At 41.0% G+C, this 20,879-nt stretch overlaps 2 protein-coding genes across 2 annotated transcripts in view; both read left to right on the top strand.

Moving 5' to 3' along the window:
• Positions 1-888: 888 nt before the first annotated feature.
• LOC135704791 (protein zwilch-like) lies at positions 889-2,923 on the top strand. Its single transcript, XM_065226292.1, has 3 exons — positions 889-1,929; positions 1,987-2,060; positions 2,118-2,923. Exons 1-3 carry the CDS (start codon positions 897-899, stop codon positions 2,910-2,912), a joined length of 1,902 nt encoding a protein of 633 aa, XP_065082364.1. The 5' UTR covers positions 889-896; the 3' UTR covers positions 2,913-2,923.
• An 11,421-nt stretch (positions 2,924-14,344) lies between these two features.
• The window catches only part of LOC135704806 (chaoptin-like), a 267,836-nt gene continuing 261,301 nt past the window's right edge, over positions 14,345-20,879 (top strand). Inside the window, exon 1 of the mRNA XM_065226323.1 lies at positions 14,345-14,642. Within this exon, the coding sequence (XP_065082395.1) occupies positions 14,634-14,642 (9 nt within the window). The 5' untranslated portion in view covers positions 14,345-14,633. The remainder of the gene's footprint in view (positions 14,643-20,879) is intronic.

Genomic DNA, 20,879 nt, shown 5'->3' with positions numbered 1-20,879 from the left:
CCCCCCCAGAGCAAAAGTCTTCCCTCTCTGCACTCAAAAAATTCCACACGTTTGATCGAAGTGTTTAAACTCTTGATTTTTTAAATGCACAATCACATTTACTTTAAATGTATTTCACCTTGGTTCAATGTGTTATACACGTTAATTTCTAGTGTTTCAAACTTTGAAATGTTGAAAATCTTTCACTATCTTTTCAAGTGTATTGCACATTGAATCACACTACTGTTCAAAACAGATGGATTTAAAGTGTTTTGCATTTCAATGTGATGTGAATTGCTTGCTCAGAAAGGTAAACATAGAGAACAAGAGTTGTGACTTTATTCTATCAACCCGCCTCATATTTGAGAACAAACGTGGCACAGTGAGATCGAACGAAGACTCCGGCAGCAGCGCACCCCAACAGTCCATGATCGAATCCCAAATCAGACTCATTGAAAAGATATGTGAAAGCTCTGGCCTCTGGCAGTTTTGTTTATATATTTGTCGATTCATTTTTAGAGTCGGTAAATTAGAAGTCGATAAAGTAGAATATTGTAGAATATTGAACTATGATGTGCAAAGCTATTGATATCACGATGTGAAGCACATAAAATCCAAGTGTGTCACAATTCAAATCCATAGAGTTCAGGCATGGTTCATAGCATAAGATTCACACATGAAATGGATGTGTTTCACAATAAGCGCAAAATTAAGTGTGAGACACATGATGATGACGTGTGGAATTTTTTGAGTGTGATATCGAAATCCTTGAACCCATCGAGGCGCGCATTCTTTTGACAGTTGGAGAAAAATTTCAAAAACCCGATGTAAACAAACGCAGTGCAACGGACGCCACCGCAATTATTTTATTTTGTTTCGAATTTTCCAGTGAAATCACCCAAAATATCAACCAAATAATGCCAGCAGAAGTCGTAAATCTGGCAAACGTATACGCGTTTCTCCGTGACGCGTACAATTCGATCGATTTCCAGCTGGCATCGGCTCCGACCTATATCCAGTCGGTGGCTGACGTTGAGGGCAAAATCGTATTCATTTACAAACAGGATGAACTGCGGAGCAGGGCTCTGCTCACGGATGGGAACAACTTCAGTCCGAAGATGGGCGACGATTCCCAGCCGAATTTGGATCTGACCGGTTCGCCGCTGAAGGACGAGGTAAAGCTGGAAAACTTGGACATGTCGGCTGAGCCGGGTGTGGTACTGAGTTTGAAAAATCCTTGGCTCGAGAAGGAGGAATGTTTCGGACCGGTGTCGGTGGAGAAAGGCCGATCGATTCTTCAGGAGGTACTGGGTAGTGGAATGGGTGGTATTGGCCATTTGTGGGCCCTTTGCGATGGGAAGGATATGGACCGGACGTTGCTGCTGCAGGTCGAGTTGAATGGTGAGAGGCGGTTTATGAGGGGAGCGGTAAAGTTGTTGGGATACTTTCCGGAGAGTCATCTTACCATGGGTCGGTTGCAGAGAGTGCACGAAGTGAGGGCACCAGGGTTCACGAAGGAACTGGAGACGAGCATAGAGTTGTGGTACAAGATCCAATCTCACATCAGCATCAAGTTGCGATGGATCAGCCACTCGGAGAATCCTTCGTTTTGCATCAACAAAAAGGCGGACATCATTCTACGGCAGGCGATTCAAGTTGACGAAACTCAATCCGTGGCGGAGTATTTTTGGAGTCAGTTGCACCTGCTGGAGACGATCCGGGATCGGATTTTGCAGATTCGAAGCGAAGGAAGGCCCAATCCGGACGACGAGCGCTACGTCGGATCGCTGGATGTCGGTTTGATCAAGGAAAAGGCGCACAAGATTCTGACGGAGTTTTGCATGGTCGAATCGACCGAGTACAATCTGGGTCAGATTGCATCGATCGTGGAGCGGGTTAAGAATCGGACGGCCGTGGATGTGACGGATAGGCTGTGGAGTGTGCTGAAATGTGAGGTTGATGCCGGTTGATGGATGGGGTTGATTTTGAACTTTGGTTTCATTTTAGATTGCTCGTGTTACGACGATTTGAAGGATGTGCTCACATTCATCTTCAAGGCAGCATCCAGAAGTAACTTGGCAGTAAGTAATGGGTAGATTTGGTTGAAGTGAATGATGATTGTCTTTTGTTATCCTCAGAACATCCCCAGCAACAACAACCGTCTGGCGCAGCTGATCAAATCGATTGCCCAGGGTCGATTGGCAATTCCGATCCTAACCGGAGCGGAACCATTCGAACTACTCCTGGAGATTGGGTTTGAAAAGATCTTCAAAGACTATCAGATCATCTTCCACGAGAGCAAAATCTGCAACTTGGATTTGGGTAAAGTCGGTCGCAGTGCGAAAGGATCCGATGCTAGAAACAACTCGCGGGCTTCCAGCATTCGCAAATCGATGTATGAAGCCGTTCCGTCGTCGACTGGTAGTTCCGCCCAAAGCCGGAAGACGGCTATACTTTCCGGCACCGGAGACGGCAGTGGGGATCACGACGATGATGGTGCCATCCGGAACAGTTACTTCAACGCGGATGAAGCCAATTTGAAGATCGGCAAACTGGCCCAGGTTCATCTGCTGTTGGAGCACCTGCTGTCGATCGAGGCGCATCTCAAACTGACCAGCATCTACCCACAGGTGGCGGAAGAGTACTTTGCCCGCCCGACGGTAAGTTTCGAGGAATTCCGATCGAAGAAAACGGACCAGCTGGAGATTCCGATTCTGAACAATAAGATCATCGAGCTGGTGGAGAATGGCAGTCCGTACATCAGGCGGATCGGAATGACCAGTCGGACTAAGTTCAGGACGGTGCAAAGCATTTTCTACCAGAGCTCGGATCCGATTTTGCCCACCAATCTGTTTCCGCAGCTGAAGGCCGAAGGTGGCGAGGTGAAGAATGCGTATTGGTGTTTGGAGTATACTAAGATTCTCAATAATTGAGTGCGGTTCGAATCTCTAATGTACGGTTCATAAACTTAAGTCTTTTGTATGTTGAGGAACAACTCCTCGCTGTTTGCTAATTCGAAAGAACATTCATAAATGTATTAATTAGATAAATTTAGAGCAGTGCTTTGAAATGGAATACTGCAACTTGCAACTCGCTGATAGTTACGCCAAATTAATGCAATCCAATTCTCAAATTAAGTGGATCAGAAAGCATAATCCTGTTTCGAACTCCATTTGCTGCGATCGATGAGCATAACCAACTAACAGGACTACCGAATTTTCCTGTAACCTTGACACCCTCGCCAGGATCAACCGAAAACACGGAATAGCGAACGACGCAAGGCCACGCACAGCCAGATAACGAACAAACAAATGTGTGTGTCTGTGTTTAGGAATGCCCCGGCAAATCCGTTTTAGGGAATCCTCCCAAATGCTCAGATTGAAGTCGCTCGGCTACGACTAATCGCTTGTGTTGTTGTGAATGATGGCGACATGCACTGACTAGACTTCGGTGGTTTGTCGTCTCTTTCTGTTGCGAGGTTTTGCTGTTTTGCCTAAGGTTTAAGATTCGTGCTATTTATAATATGTTGTTGTTTTGCCTATCGAAACGCAATTCCACCGGTCATAATGTAATATGTTAAGGGAGGATGGCTCACTCTGCGTACCAAGTCACGTTGCAGTTTGTTGGTAAACAGGTACATATTTGGAAGGCCTCCTAACATGTTACCAGGGTCCAGGACTCAAATTGCCCTTGAAGGATTCTGTCATAAACCTAGCTGCACCCAGGACCTGATGTTGTACAAATCCCGTAAACATCTGATGTTGAAAAAACTTAAAGCACTGCCATGAAAACGTTAAAATGGGATTTTTTTCAATGTCCATCACAGGCGCCAGGCGAGTATGAAATATAAAGTATACTGTATAATATACATAATCTAAATCGTTTATGTAGGGGAACATGGGGCAATTTGGATATGCTAAAAAAAATCACATTTCAGCAAAAAATTCGAGTGACAGGACAAATCGATAATCAGGTAATTCCGGAGAACTTCGAGATTTGGGCGTAATTGCTTGAGTAAACAAACACGTCAATCACCGATTTATCGCGAATCAAAGCCCAATCTCGAAAACTCTAGACCAACAATTGAAACAGGCGGAACAACCAAACGTAAACAATGGCCTTAAACACAAAATTCTCGAGACTCAAAACACTCCCACGTAAACTAACAATGCCATTCGATAAAGAAAGCTTGCACTATCAGATGATGTTGTTAGGTTGCTTGGATGTGCTTTTATTATCGAGGAATTTGCGGTTAAAGCCATTGTTTACGTTTGGTTGTTCCGCCTATTTCAATTGTTGGTCTAGAACTAACAACACAAACAGGTAGAGGAATGATTCCTCTATCATTTGGTTAGTTTGTTTGCGAGATTGAGCTTTTATTCGTGAGCAATCGGCGATTGACGTGTTTGTTTACAAAAGCAATTACGCCCAAATCTAAGTTCTCCGGAATTTTCCAAGCTGCATCAAGCCATATACGATTATCAAACAAGGTGTTGTAATTCATAATCATAGTAAGCAGACTGAGGGATGAAGAGTAAACATTGACATTCTTCGATGCAATTGGTGTAAATATTTACATTATTTGACGAATCTCAGGTAATCATGACAGCAGTAGGTCTCTTTTCTTCATTCAAATTGTTTTCAATAATCAAACGTCAAGATTACCTGGGTTTTGTCAAATAAGTTCAATATTTTCATTGCTTGTACCAAAGAATTGTTAGGACATTCTGTAATAATGCTTCACACCCACAAGACATATTTTATTGAATCTCTACAGTTCAGAAGTGGGATAAAGCCATGCTGCTTCGAAGTCAAAAAACCTCTGAAGAATTGGAAACTTTTGGAACGTTCAAGAGGAAATACTGCTGCTATTGGTGAAGAGTCTGGATCCGTTTGTAATTCATGTCTCGAAGAAAGATTTTCTGCAGCAGGTATCGCCGTTTCCGGTTTGAATTGTTGCCCAATTTCTGAAGGCAGACTTTCTGGAGCAGGTATCGCCGTTTCCAACGCAATGAATGCTGCTGCAATCCAGTTTCCCGACCGGTGTTGAATCGCATCGCTCATGGAAGTGGAATTCCAGTTCATGAATTGAGCCAAGGAAATTCTGGAGCCGCACGAAATTTTTAATCATCGGATGCACCGCATCAAGGTAACTTGTACTGCAACCAACAAAACGCTTGTGGAAGTTTCAAATTTTGATGATGCTGCCATTCTTGTACTGGAAGATTCAAAACGAGCGCTGTTTGTGAACGATTTTGTCATGAAGCTAGTGGTTACCAAAAATCTCAAAGCTAAAACTCTAGCCTGGTTACATTCACATCCGGATTATATGTTGAACTACGACGAAATAATATGAAACTTGAAGAAGATGTTCGCTGTACCAATGAATACGTTCGATCTACGCAAACGTTTGGAGAAGTGCAGCTGGTCTGGAAGAGGTGAATATTTTGCCGAATATTCCCAATCGAAACGGATTCTGGCCAATGTGGGATATGCGTAGACAAACCGTAGTGAATTAACCATAGCTCTTGGTTCTCCGTTTATCATGCGATGATACACACACTAGCACACCAGCACGTTCAGAGACGCCCTAATAAAAATAACCATAAACGAACGATAACCCAAATCATTGAACTATTCCACAAATGGTTTGGATGATACCCAGAACACGTCGTCAAGCAAATTAACCATACAATTTTATTAGGGCGAACAAGGCTTCACGCCTCCTTGCATCAGGGCTTTTCGATCACAGGCAGTCCTACAGGTAAAACGCTGTGCAGACTGGAGAGTTATAGTACGTTCAGACTACAGAGTTATAACATGTTATAGCGCTATATTGATGTTGGTTTCTGTGTTGCAATTATTTGACAACCGTTATAATATGTTTTAACTCTCCTGTCTGTACAGCGTTTAAGACGTAGTCCCGATTAGCTCTGGTGTGTCGGGCTCTCGGGCGGTTTCCGCAACCAAGAAACTGAAATTATCTGATTGAGAACTTGCGGGCTGTCCATAAACTACCACCCCTATTCTGTATTTCGTTTCGAACGAAATTCTCATACAAAAAAAATATTTTTTTGTATGAGAATTTCGTTCGAAACGAAATACAGAATAGGGGTGTACGTAGACAGGTTGGGAGGGGGGAGGGTTTCAATTATCCACGGCCCATGCAAATTAAAAAAAAAATATGGACAATTGTCTACGCAGGAGGAGGGGGAGGTCAAGAATCCCAAGAAACTACAGCATTTCACCTGATAAGAAGCGAAGTTTCAACTAATTCAAAGAGACCAATCAGATGTTTTTCCTGCGATGAACTCGGACGTGTATCTGCTGTTTGTCGCCTTAAATCTAGGGATGATGTTCATCGAAACGAAGTCGATCGTTATCAAATATCAAGCTCGATCAATGCTGATGATATAGATTCATCTGAATTAGAAATTTCAAAAGAAGAACATGACGGACTGGTAGATTTAAAACTTTCTTAAAGTTATACGTATCTTAAAGCGTTATTTGATACAGGAGGTCCAATCTCACTAATACGCCGCGGTTTAGTTGAAAAATCAAAAATTTCTAAATTTGAGCAAATCGAAAGTTATCGGAGTCTTAGTGGGTGTCCGGTCTCGGACACTTGCAGGAACCCGACGGGCTGTCGGAATATTCCTTCACCTGAAGGAGTGTCTGGAATGAGCCAAAGTTGGCTCAGCAGGAACTGGTGGACTGTATGTAAATTCCTTTCGGTTGAAGGGACTCCTCGGAAACGCAGCGTAATAAATAGCTCGTCTTTGATAATTAGACATAGCCTCGAAAAGGGCTGTGCAGGAGAATAAAAAGCCAACGACAATTCAATCTAATACGATGGTTTAATATTACCGGTTCGGTGTTCAAAATAACAAAGACGCGCTGCGCGTAAACTCATCTTCATTGGTACTCTTACTTACTGGTACTCAGCGTCTCAGCAGACAGGTTTCCTTACATTCGGTACTTGTCGGTGTGTTGGGACATGTCCATTACTCGTAAAATGCGATTCAAGCGGAAGTGGTCGCTCGGGTGAGCAGTGCGTGTTGTATGGACAAGAGCGTTAGTACGTGAGGGACCGATTACGCACAATCGTCTCGGGGTTAGCAAGGGTGAGTTTTTCATGTGTGAAAGGTGTTCTATGGGCTTACCAACATTCGCTTCGTGCGCGAACAGTGGGGCAAGACTGAAGATTGTAGGAATTTATAGATGCTCTGTAATCATTCACAATAATGTTTTCAGGATTTAGTTCCATGTTGTAGCAGATAAAGTATCGAAAGAGATGTAATCATACGTCCTGGAATTCGTACGATTATTCAAACAGGCATCAACATAAATTACTAGTAATAGGGAGTTTGTTTAAACTAGCCTTCCGTATCAACTAAATAACTTCCGAACTCTTTCAAATGCCTTTTGATTGATGCTTAGAATAGATAATTTTGCATGAGTTTTGATATTCGCTCTAGAAATCGCTCATTAATCTCGGAAGAAGTACACGACTGTGCAAATCTCGACAAAAAAAGTTTTACTGAGGTCTCAGCAAACATTTCAATTGTTTGCTGAGATTCAGCTAAGCATTATCTAAGACTCAGCAATCAAATGTCACTTTTGCTGAGATCTCAGTGAAACTTATTTTTGCCGAGATTTGCACAGCCTAGCTCGGTAGAAAAAAAAACTAAGTGTGTAGCTTAAATTTCTTTCCCACACCCTCCAGAATATCGATGGAATTATCTTTTTTATCTATTTCTTTTATAGTAAGGCTGAATCGCGTAAGCTTTACGGAGCCGATAGTGAATTGTTCATTGCTTGTAACAAAATTCACTTAATTTTATGTGCAGTACACACTTATAGTACGTTCAGATCTGAGTACTGCGAACTCAACCGATTTTATTTTTCAAGTGAGCTAGTCCGAAGTTTCAAATTGTTTTACTGAAGCAGCTCACAAAATTGTATATACATGCTGTCAAATGAACTCTTGGCTCCTCCTCCTCTGCTCCAGAAATAACGTGTACATGGTGATGGGAGTGCACCTGCCCACAAAGCTCACATGACTCTTATAAAGTTTGATTACATTCTTGTTTCAGCAACCCAGTTTTGGCATTATTAATATCAAATAAAAAACACTTTTTCGAGCATCACACTCGATGATTTACATTATCCGCCTACTAAGGTTGATGTTTCGACAGTTTCATAATTATAATTCTTAATTTGTTTTCTGTAGGTGGCAACACCTTTACTTGTGGTTCAAACAGTAACTACCTACGTGACTTCTGAGCTCTTTTGAATGTTTGGCTTCCGTTTGACAGTTTGACTCGGCTCCCAGATGACAAGCATTTTGAGTTAGTTCGCAGTACTCACGTTCAGACTACAGAGTTATAACATGTTATAGTCCTATCTTGATGGTGGTTTCTGTGTTGCTATTATTTGACAACCGTTATAACATGTTATAACTCCTCAGTCTGGCCAGCGTTTTAGATTATTTTGCCGAGATGAGCACCACTGAGCAGCTCGGCATTTTATTTTGCTGGAGCTCAGTAAAAAACTTGCCGCGATTCAGCAAAATTTATGTTTAATAGCTGAGATCTCGACAAAACTCCCATTTGATAGCTGAATATCGGCAAGTTTTTCACTGATTTACAGCAAAATAAAATGCCGATCTGCTCGGTGGTGCCCATCTCGGCAAAAAATCTAAGTGTGTAGGAGTTGTGCCGAATATTTACGGCTTACCCGAGATTAGAGCGGTACTTTGTCTAAGGATAGGATCAGAGGAAGAGCTTGGGGGTGGGGTTGAGTTGTCTCATTAAAGCATATGGAATTCTCTTTAAAATTGTGGTGGAATTATGCTCAGACTTATCTTGGCCACACAGCAAAAAAAGTTGTTGAATATTACATCGAAACTGCTGCAACCAGGTAAATCCATCGGTTGTGTAATATCACATTGTACGATGTACATCGATTTTGCAAACAAAATTACATCCATTGATGTTATATTGTATCTGCTTTTTGCTATTACATCATTATTTCATACATCAGCTTGAATTACGTTGATCGATATTACATTTTTTTTTTGCTGTGCATAGGTAAAATATTTCTGCGTCTTCTTTTAACCAACCTTCAACCATCACTGTCAATCCAGGCTTCCGAAAACTGTAAACATGTCAGTGCCAACATTTCAAAGGGGCGTAATTGCTTTTGTAAACAATGGCTTTAGACGTCGATTTCTCGCAAATGAAAACCCACCCCTCCAAATTACAAATGCTAGCTGATACAGGAAACATTCCTCTGCGTGCTGGTGTCATTCATTTCCATGAGTAAGCTTTCATTTGCGAGAAATCGACGACTAAAGCCATTGTTTACAAATGTAATTACGCCCCTTTGAAATGTTGGTACTGATGTATTAATTTAATATCATTCAGCTAGGTGTCGTGACCTTTCCGCAACATTTCACTCAGTCACAGTGTTCTTCCGTCAATGTCAGAGATTCAAGAGACATTGACGGAAGAACACTGTTAAGGGCCAATGACGTTTATATAAGGTCTGGGCCAAAGGGCTTATTGGTGTTAGTGAAATGTGCAAATGGTTAGTGGTGTTCGTATTATATTGCAATGTTTATCTTTTTACACGAAACAGCTGTTGGCAGTGACGTATTTCTATCTGTTCTCAGTATGTCGGCAGTGACGTATATCTATCTGTTCGCAGAGTTTCAGCAATGTTTACAACATTTTTGCTTCTAACACCAGCAAGCTGCCTGTTAGCCCAGACCTTATATAAATGTCATTGGTTAAGGGCCACCCACATTAGATCCGTTTGCGTTGCGTTGACGTAAGTTTGACAGTAAGACAATAGATTTAGCTGTCACTTTGCCACTGAGTGAAGTTTCGTCAGGCGTACTATGATTAAAATCGGTGGCGCAACTTGCATGCAAGCTGATCTCCGTGCAATTTCCGTTAGGACGAAAGTTGTATTTCATTGTCCCCTAAGCACCAGTAAGGGTAGTTTTGTTATAAATATATATATATTTTGTTTGGTTTTGGCACTGAATATGTGGAAACTTGCTTGTAAATGTTAGTGCAAGGCGAGAAATTCTAATTATTAAAATATTGTTCGTACATTTTAAGCATTTATCTTCATCAGAGAAATTATTCTATAGCCCTTACGGCTCTATGAAAAATATGTTCGAGATAGTTATTTAGTATATTGAGTGACTTATGAGTGATCAAAGAGAAAAAATAATCAAAAGCCATTTTTTCACAAAAGTGCTTTGGACCAGGTCCTGTGTTGAGCAAATGAGCTAATTTTCTGCACAGATACTATTGAAGCATACATAAAACGAATTATGGATGAGGAGCAAAATATTGAGAACATTGCTGAAAAATGGGACAGCCTACTGTGCTTTCCTATGCTATGCTTTCCAAGCCTAGGCCGGAGCTGTCAGGAGTATTTCGTAAAAAATCTTCAATGAGATGGCCAAAATGTCTTCACCGATACTGGGTTTCAATATTTCAATTTTTTAAAACTGAGTCGATACAAAAAAAAATCGGGGAAGTAAAGGGAGCATCATTTGAGCTCGACGAACTTCATAGTAGTTCGGGAAACATCGTAGAAGATCAGCGAATTGTGTAGAATCTTGAAACTTTCTAGAACTGCAGCAAATGTCTAATAAACTTACTTTACAGAAGCTCAGCGAAGTGCTTCAGTGAACTTCGAAGAAGTGTAAATGATTGTGTAGAAGTTCAGTTAACTTTGTGTGAATGCACTGAACTTTTTTTCTTCAAACTTCAGGGAACTTCGTAGAAGTTTGGAAAGCTTCGTAGAAATTCAGGCAACTTTGCAAAAAATCAGGAAACTTCGAAGTGGGACCTTTAAATAAGTTTGGAGCATTTGCTATGGAAGTTATGGATACATTGTTTAATTTCAGGGAATAAAAGTTCCGAGACTTTGTATTAATTTCAGGCCACTTCGTTGAAGCTTAACGAAATTGGGGAATAGTGTAGGGACTACCGCACATGTTCAGGAAACTTCATAGAACCCCACACACTCAACAACGATTGTTGTTTTCGGTAATGTTTAACCGAAATCTCAACAGCTGAACGATCGGTGAAACCTTAACCACAGACAAACAGACATAACACTCACAAGTTGTTCATCGAACAAGCATTTAACGGTCAATTTAAAAGTATCTCAGTTGGTAGTACCGCCACCTGTGGTGCGCATAGTCAATTCCCTTGCGTTTGACGTTTACACACTACCGCCATCTGGTCAACGTACTACCCACCACAGTGTACTCAACAGATGGCGGTAATGTTTTAGCGACGATGTTTTACAATGAGAAATATTCAATGTGTTATGTCTGTTTGTCTGTGCTTTAACCTTCATTTTAAAGCATATGGGTTGATCAAAAGATCTCCAGCTTATCAAAAATTGCAATTAAGTTCAGCTGATCGAAGTTTACAATAAATAAGGATTCATTGCTTCAAATTGGTCAATTGGTCTTCAAAAATTCCCTTCCGTAGGCCTAACTTAAGCACCTCAACGAATGTGGGGGAGTTTAATCTCATGCTGTATGCTTGCATGAGAGACCAAGACAATGGCCAGTAGTGATGGTATCACATGTTCTTTTCATTAAATTTTTAGCCACGTCGTAGTACGCTTTTGGAAATTATGTTACAAACCGTCAGCAAATATATTATATTAACAATATGAACAACCTCTTTTGCTTAGCTGGCGAACCGAATTTCAAGTGATGGAAGCACCACTGTGGCCAAAAAGGCTACCTATGTAATTGTTTATCTTAACGAGGGGTAACCCAAATGAAAATTTGTATAATGTTTTAAATGTATGTCTTTCAGCATATTATTTTATTTACAGTCAACAGTGACACGTCAGAAGTTTTTTCCTGTAAATGTAATCAATGAAAATAATTTGACTTTTATTTCCACAGGAAACCATGAGGCAAATTTACTCATCGCTGAGTTCCTGCACTTTTGACGATTATGAGTGACCTAAACCCAAATTTGGGTTGTCTTCATTCGCCGTGCAGGTGACGACTCCGCAGGACGTTCGGTAGTGGGATTGTGACTCCCCGTTTTTTGCTTACATCAAGCAAGAAGTTTCAGATTTATTGTGGTATGTTTTCTGGGTTTTGCATGTGCGCTCTGGGAGTTGGAGATTGACCTTAAAAAAGATTGGAACTCGGCAGGACTTCGCAGCAGAGGTAGATTTTGTGCTGAGAGGCGATCGGAAATACGAACAGGATACTGCACAGAAACAGACATAACTCTTTCTCATCAATCATCGTTTTACGTACTTAACGATAAATTTAAATATTATTAGCTTCGCGAATACCCCACATCGGATCCCCATGACGTTTCTATACATTCTATCGAACTTGTATGCAACCAAGGTGACTACATATAGATGTTCTAATGTGTCAAATTCATGATTCAGCCATGTTGGATTTTTGTATGGGACAGCGACCGAGTTTGTTTACAATTTGCACTAAAACCGCACTTTTCCCCCCCGCGACCTCCTCGCCTATATAGTGACAAAGCTGTATCACCATTTATATACCCACCATGTTTGCAACATTGTTAACTAGTGGATCTATTAGCCAGATACACTCCATCCACGAGTCGCCTTCTACCTTGTCGATCCAAATTGCCCGCTGCGCGCCTCTTCGTCATTCGACATTCTTACGTCGTGCCCAGCCCATCGTAGTCGCCCGATTTTTGCGGCTTGGACTATGGGCAGATCTCCCAGCAGCTGATGCAATTCGCGGTTCGTTCGCCTCCTCCACGTTCCGTCTGTCATGTGCACTCCAGCGTAGATGGAACGGAATTCCTTTAAATTCTGCTTAAAATTGCTTTGGAATTTTCATCGAAATTCTATTGAAAGTCGTTCAAGTCCAAACGAGTATGACAATGTTCAAAGGTCCATAGACTTGTACAGCTTTCTCCCTCTGAATAAAAAAAAAATGATTTCGGAAACTACAATATAACGGGAGGCTTCAAAGGCCCAGCATACCGAAAAAAGATAACAGTAATGGAGGTAAGCCAAATAAACTTCAATCACAGCACAGCATATGTTGTGGCAGCCAACAACGGAAACAAAGTGTGACGTTGCAATCATTGCGGAACCTATCGAGTTCCTCCCGATAGAGCTGGGATGGTGGCAATACAAGTTATGGATAGATACCCCATTCAATAAGTGGTGGTGTGCTCATATGAAGGTTTTGTGATCGCCAACATTATCGGAATCTTCATATACCCAGACGGACGATGGAGCAGTTCCACCAGATGCTGGATGGATTTACTGAAGAGCTGATCGGACTTCAATGCTTGGACAGTAGAATGGGAAAGCAGATGTACCAACGCAAGAGGGCACAGTCTACTAGAAGCTCTGGCAAAGCTGAAAGTTAGGCTGTCCAACAAAGACACCATCAGGCAAACATGAACTGGAGAGTGTGCGAGGGGCATGCTTATAGCGACCGTCGGGCTATCCGGAATCCTGTGACCATGTGAAGGACGAGAACTAGCGAGCGGAAGTAGAAGACGAAGGCTTTAGACAAGAATCTCTCTGTGTAGAGAGTCTTCAAAGTTTGTGACATGCAATAGAGTTTGTCCTTGGTACCGTCATCGAACGAAGTCTACAGACTCACAGACATCACCTAATTTTCGCACGTATCTGTTCCCCGTCGTCTTCCACGAATGAAAAGTGATCTTCACCCTTGTCAGAAGAAATATGACATCTGACTACGATCTAACGAGTTGTCTACGATGATGATGTCCGGTCAACAATTGCAACGACGCACCCTCGCTCTGCTCTCCATTTATTAATTAATTACCGGTTCATATAGGTCAAAAATGCTAATTTATTTACTTTTCGTTCGACTGTTCCTCCATTCGAATGTTGCCTATATATGCATTCCCCCGGTTTTGTCTATTTCGGTTCCCTACTTTTGATCATTGCATACATAGATTTAAGAACCTACCACCTACCGAGGGCCCATCGCAAATAGAGCAGGGATCGAATTACGCCATCCATTCGTCACATGGGGGGAAAGTCCCGACGACGACTTGTTGGACTTCTGCCTTGGACACCTAAATCCAGACCCGGTCACTACGACAAGTGCAAGCGGGAATTTCTGCGCCACGCCATCGTACTCTATAGGGCTGGTGGCGACGAACTTTTGTACATTGTATGTAGAGCACAAATGGTGGAGAAAACTGCACAAGACAGCCGAGTTCTTCAAGCGGCGACGGCGAGGATGGGGAATGGCTAATTAGATTAGGGCCCTTCCATACTACAAACTCGGCCGTTCAGCGACACTTTCGGGGCCAAAGTGTGACAGCTTATTTGACGGCTATAGCTGGAAATCCAACTTATTACTACGGCAAGTGTCGGACCAAGCGGTTCGGTTGGTTTCAGGTGCAGGTTTCGGGATTTATCGAGCATAGTATTCAAGTTCAGGACTTTAGTGCGTGAGTGCGTTGCGAAATCGGTGGTGGACTCGGTGCGAAGTGATCTGCAGAATCGTGGACGAATATTGAAGTGATATCTACAGTGGAATTTGCTGCAGTTGAGTGGTTCCAGAGGTTTGTGATCGAAAATCGAGGACGTACCAAGGATTGACGGCGAGCAAGATGCCTCGGGTTTGTTGATTTTTTTTAGGATGTATCTAAGTGATTAGCAGCGAGCCAGTGATTAGCCGGGACCATTTCGGATAAGTACCAAACTAACTATACAACGTTAATGGGAAAATTTGTTTATTACTAGTTGTGGCAAATTATTCTGCGAACCAACGAGCATGCGTATGCTAATTGAATTATGCTGTTCGATAATCGAATTATGAGAACATGTTGGTTTGAGAACCAGTCGCCATGAATAGTTTTTTTTTGCGTATTAGCTATGTATAAATTTTGTTAACACAATTATACTTACCAGAAATATTAAAACATATACTTATATGGAGACCCATGTAGGGGCAAGTTAAGATCTGTCTGTTTAGTACCTTCTGTTGTGAAAATTCTTGTCGCTGCCATCAAATTTAATTTTGAATAGGAGACGAACACTAACTCGACCGAGTTGGACATTTTCACGACTTACCTGGGCATAGTAAATTGTTTTATTTATTATTATTTGGTTATTTATTTATTTATATATTTGTCGTCAATCAGCGTAGATCGTTTTACAATAGTTGCCTTAAGAGCTATTTTTACAATTTTGTCTTTGTTCTATAAATTAAAATAGGGAAAATGGCTTTAGTATTGGCCTATGGATCTAAGATTGGGACCATCGCTAAAAATTTGCTATTTATCAATTTTATCTAGATGAACGCATCATTGGGACGGTACTAATGGATATTTTTGGACGCTATTGAAAATTTAGTCGATTGCTGAATTTATGTATGGGCCCAAATAAGAGCCACTTAGGCCGACATTACATCCATTTCCCCTATGTAATGGGAACAAAATAAAAAATCTACTACTAGCTGAAGTCACGTGAAAAATTAAAATATTGCTTTAGTTTGGTTTTTGTCATTTGTCACTGTTATCGCAATGGTTATTGTATGTGCCCGACGTTTGGTTCAAGGGTCCAAGTTTGGCACGACGCTCTTTTAATGTTTGGATATTTATGAGCATACATCGAGCTTTGTATGATGGCACAGGAAATACATTCCAGCCTAACTTGCGGAGTGCATGCAATAGAAACTGTTTTGACTTCTTCGTGTGTTAGATTGAAAAAGGAGACCAAACTATGTTACACTAAGAAAAAGTAAGAGGTTGTATCCAAAACACGATCGTAGATTTGACGTAGGATTACGTCAAATCACAGCAAAAGTATAGTAAATATTAAATTGTTATACTTAAATATAATTAAAAAACAACATTACCGCAATGCAAACAACAGGTTTACTCATGCTGTTTACCAATTTATTCTTTTGAAACGTATTTTTCTAGAAATAATCGTGAATTATCACTTACCTCAGATGCGTTACAAACAATGTACATCTTTATTTCAAAGGAAAATAGTCAAATGTCCTACCTTTTCTTGAAGACCCTTCTCCAACATCCCAACCAGTAGATAAAGCAATGTTGTCTCCAGGGCTGGCAAATGTCATTTTCAATGAAAGATCTCACGCGATATTTACAGAGATACTTTTGTCACTATCATCGGATGAGAAAACGATGATAGAGATTTTCTTCAAAATATCATCGAATTTTTCGTCATGACAAAACGTGACAGTGTTGTGATCATCGTAATTACTAGCTCATTTATTGCTTTTAAAGTTACGAAAATCGAAATAATGTATTCACTCTATCGATTACATACAGTTACTTGCTTGAATAAATCTTAATCAGTTAGAAATGTAGATGTTAAAACCGCAATAGAATTATTCTCATGAGTGCTTGATCATTGGAAAATGACGAGAAAGCTAATGATATGTAGTGTCGTCTCGTGATAGTGAGAGGACCTGTTTTTTCATTCTCACATGACGGCCGTGATATTTACCAGCTCTGGTTGTCTCTAGCCGTTCTGATCCTGTTTCGGTGGTTCTTCGGAGGTTTGTCCGCTTACTCTTCCTTTGCGCGCTTACGTGATCGGCGCTTGTATTGTGTAGCCAAATGCTGCGACATGGCTTTATCGATAAACTCGCAAACAATTTCTCAATTATCATTTACTTCGTACAATTGTAGAAATTTTAATAGACTGCCCATCCATTTTGGTATTCGGAAATTAGATCTGCATACCGGACGGTACTTACCTTTATGCTTTTAGATGTAAATTTTAAGCCCCTCCTATTAAGAGAATTCGACAAGATTTATTTTGGCATAATTCTGTTAATAGGAGAGGCTTAAAATTTGCATCAAAAGGCATAAACATAGGTACCGTCTAGCATGCTATCACAGTATCATGACTTTAAATGATCTAGATATTTCTTGAATTTGTGTGGTTTACATGTATAACTTATCAAGTGACACAGATGCGTCTTTTCAACTTTAGTTCTTTTGAATTTCAATTATTATTAATTACAGTTCCTAGTCCTATCAGGCCTATTTTAAGAATGACCACCTTGGTGGGATTGGTTTGTTTTAAATTTTGAAAAAGGAGACTACTTATAACTACTATTGTTACCGGTCAATCACCGAGAACAATGGCTTTGAAGCTGATTGGCTTTGTACAGCTTTTGTCATAAATATATTTAAATTTATAGGTGACTAGTTTATTAAATTTAATTGCTATAGAAAGGCTCACTCATACGTAAATATCTGTGTTTAGCATTATATAATTTTTTTTATTTACTATATCTTAAAACTACATTTGTTAATTTATGTTTAACTTAAAATTTATTACCTGTATAAATAGTCACCCAGCCCCATACTTAATATATGTAAAGCGTCGCATGCAGCTATATGATGTTTAAAAGAAATTAAAAAAAATACCATTGAACCAATATAAATCGCGCTTGCGTCATTTGTTCAATGATTATAATGTAAATGAGAAAAAAGACGGCAAAGTTCCGCACTAAAATAATATAACCAAAAAAAAAAACAACTAACTGACTCACCGTGCACAAATCTCGTGCACCGTTCACATCCCTGATGGAGCGAAATGGGTATGTTTTCCCATTTCCGGAAGACAACCGGCGAAAGAGAGGAGAAAGAGAAGTGAGAGAGAGTTGGAAAAGGAGTGGATGAAGGAGAAGGAAGATTGGAGATGACCGATGAGGGAGAATGTACGGGACCATCACGGAAGTCGGACGTGTAATAAGTTCGTCGTGGCAACTTATGGAATTTTTTATATAGTTGGAGCCATCTTAAATAGAGGTGATACAGTGAGACCGTACTTGCACGCGGTTATAATTACGGATTCTAATCCGAAATACTACGGATCGTAGGTTCACGTAAAAAGTTCGCGAGTGAGTGTTCGAAGATACCTGGTTTCTATCACGGACCAGCCATATTCCGTGGGTATCGTTAGAAGCCGTTTCCTATCCAAGCTTCAGGATTAGGAAGATCCCGTTAAGTTTTGTCGAGGGAATTTCGAAGGAACGGCGTACTACTGGATCAGGCCAAAAAAAGAAATAAAAACCGTAGCCGGGAGAAGGAGCTGCCTCGAAACGCCGCTGTCAAACCACGTGGGTTGTGGAAATAGGAACCGGTGTTCATCGAGGAACCGCCAAGAATCAACCCTCAAGGAACCCAAGAAGGAACCCCAACCACCGGACAATATACCCATCCCAGGTGCAGGTAGTCGCCGAGGCTCCAAGTTATTTCGGTCGGCTACTCACGGCTGCGGAGCGGAGAATCGGACGTTATGGAGGTATCAGCCTAGTAAGGTCCGGAGGGTTCGCCCCCGCTTTCCAGTGTTTGGTACTGATGTGCCTCTCCCCCTTCCGTGAGCATCTTGAGCAAAGGTATGTCGACAATGCAACTCTCTCTCTCTCTCAACCGCATGGGCCCCAACCGGAGCTGAACGGCCGCAACGTTTCCCTTTTCCTCTATCCCCTCCCATTACTCCCCCCCCCCCTTCTACCCATGTATCCATGAATAAAAAATTTTTTTAAATGAACTTGTTTGCGTCTTATAATTTCTAAAACTCGAGCCTTAGGTGCATGTCAAGTCTGTTCAAAGTGATTGTTTGTCTGATGATAGGTCCACTTTGTCCCCCGACGAGTCTGCTTGGAGTACGTGGGCATTCGGCCCGAGATAAGAATAGTGCTGAGCTAGCCACAACTTATACTATTTACAACTATAATTAACCTACAACTACTATATACACTAGACTGATGCAAAATTTGAAATTTTCGCTCCACAGTGCTCAAACGGTTCCAAATTGGGTCCTGCTTAGCATCCCAAAATTTGAACTACTTTAGTAGGAAACTGACTTGGCACAAACCATTTCAAGTTTATATGGGAATTACTATAGGAAAACTTATGTTTTTGTTTGTATTTATCTAACAATTCACCACATCACTGTGCTTTTAAAAATGATAGCAGTAATTGTAGCAAATTTTCTCAGCTACAACTTTTCAATCAAATGCACGGAACAAAAGTTATTAATGATTCAAGTCACTGATGTCTTATGATTATGCTCATTCAACTGTTCAGCAGGCAACATTGGTGTTTCTGGTGAGAAGAATACAGCACCAATATCATGGCTACTATGTCACACTGCAGAATACAGTGTTGCTAACAGAACAGCTGCTTGATCATGCCTTAAGATTATCAATCTCTTAAACAATTAATAACTATTTAATTTGACATTTAGCTGAAAAACGATATTCCGCAAAGTTGTAGCTTAGAAAAATTCTCGTAAGAAAAAATATAGAACTTTTCGAAAAAGCAATATGGAAAATGGGTAGAAGACAATGAACAAAAAGTTTGGTTTTCCAATAGTAATTTCCATATAAACTTCGAATGATTTGTGCCAAGTCAGTTTCTCACTAAATGAGTTTAAATTTTGGGAGGCCATTCAGGACCTGATTTAAAGCCGTTTGAGCACTGTGGAGCGAAAATTTCAAATTTTGCATCAGTCTAATATACACTTAATCCACTATATACAAATTGCTTATCAAAGCATGTTCTGATAGATTACATTTTTGTGCAAATTTAGTCTTAATTTCGTTAATTTTGGAATCTATTTTGGCAATGCCTGCCTCTTCATGTAAATTTGTTATTCTAGTGTCGATAGGACGATCAAGAACCATCCTCAGCACTCTATTCTGAGCGACCTGGATTTTGTTCCTGTGAGTCTGTGCACATGATTCCCACACCGGAGCTGCGTAGAGGATTGCAGGTGCTATTATTTGTTTGTAGACGGCCAGTTTGTTCACCCTTGAGAGGCGGGATCTGCGGCAAATCAGCGGATACAGACTCCTAACCAAGGCGGAACACTTGACTACGGTTTTCTCCACATGCGAGCGGAATAGGAGCTTTTCGTCAAACAACATCCCGAGATAGGTTACTTCGACGGACCACTCAACCCTTGTGCCATCCATGATTACAGTACAAGATGGAGCCGGTTTTAGTTTGGGTGATTGCCGATGGAGGAACATGATTGTTTGTGTTTTGGAAGCATTAATTTTGATTTTCCACGTGGTGGCATAATCAGCAAAGACGTTAAGGCATCGTTGAAGTTTGTTCGTTATTTCGCGAGGCATCCTTCCTTTGATGGCTATTGCGGTATCATCTGCGAACAGGAAAAACACGCAACCGTCACCGAGGGGAGGAATTTTGGAAGTGTAGATGCTGTAAAGCAAGGGGCCCAGCAGACTGCCTTGCGGGACTCCTGCTGGGATGGAAAACGTGTCTGAAAGACAACCATTCAACGATACCTTAAACGACCTTTGCTGAAGGTAGTTACGGGTGATTTTAACCAGATGTAATGGGAAGTTGAAGTTACAAAGCTTGTACACAAGTCCGTCATGCCAAACATTGTCAAACGCCTTTTCAACGTCTAACAAGGCCATGGCTGTGGACTTGGATACAGCTTTGTTACTTCGGATGTTATTCATCACCCGTACTAGCTGGTGATTGGTGGAGTGCCCCTTTCTGAATCCAAACTGTTCCGGAAGGAGAATGTTGCTTTCCTCCACAAACTTGAGCAAACGATTGAGAATGAGTTTCTCGAACAATTTGCTCAGCGCTGAAAGGAGGCTGATTGGTCTGTAGCTTGAAGACAATGTTGGATCCTTACCGGGTTTGCGAATTGATATGATTTTTGCTACTTTCCAGATGCTTGGAAAGTAGTGCAGTTCCAAACATCTGTTGAAGATAGCGGTTAGAAGAGACTGCACTTTCATGCTGAGGCTCTTCAAGATCAAGTTGAATATACCGTCAAACCCGGGGGCCTTCATGTTTTTGGTGCATTTCAGCGCTGAGCAA

This window comes from Ochlerotatus camptorhynchus, unplaced genomic scaffold (genome assembly GCF_037179485.1).
Source record: "Ochlerotatus camptorhynchus isolate MF236.1 unplaced genomic scaffold, CSIRO-AGI_Acam_v1.1 ptg000248l, whole genome shotgun sequence".
Lineage (NCBI taxonomy): Eukaryota > Metazoa > Arthropoda > Insecta > Diptera > Culicidae > Ochlerotatus > Ochlerotatus camptorhynchus.
This window is presented reverse-complemented; position numbering and strand designations above follow the sequence as displayed.

What these genes read in the sequence shown, in the direction of transcription:
- LOC135704791 (XM_065226292.1), top strand. Translation starts at nt 897, where the DNA reads ATGCCAGCAGAAGTCGTAAATCTGGCAAACGTATACGCGTTTCTCCGT. An exon ending in GCTGTGGAGTGTGCTGAAAT is followed by an intron (nt 1,930 to 1,986) that starts GTGAGGTTGATG and finishes GTTTCATTTTAG; the next exon opens with ATTGCTCGTGTTACGACGAT. An exon ending in CATCCAGAAGTAACTTGGCA is followed by an intron (nt 2,061 to 2,117) that starts GTAAGTAATGGG and finishes TGTTATCCTCAG; the next exon opens with AACATCCCCAGCAACAACAA.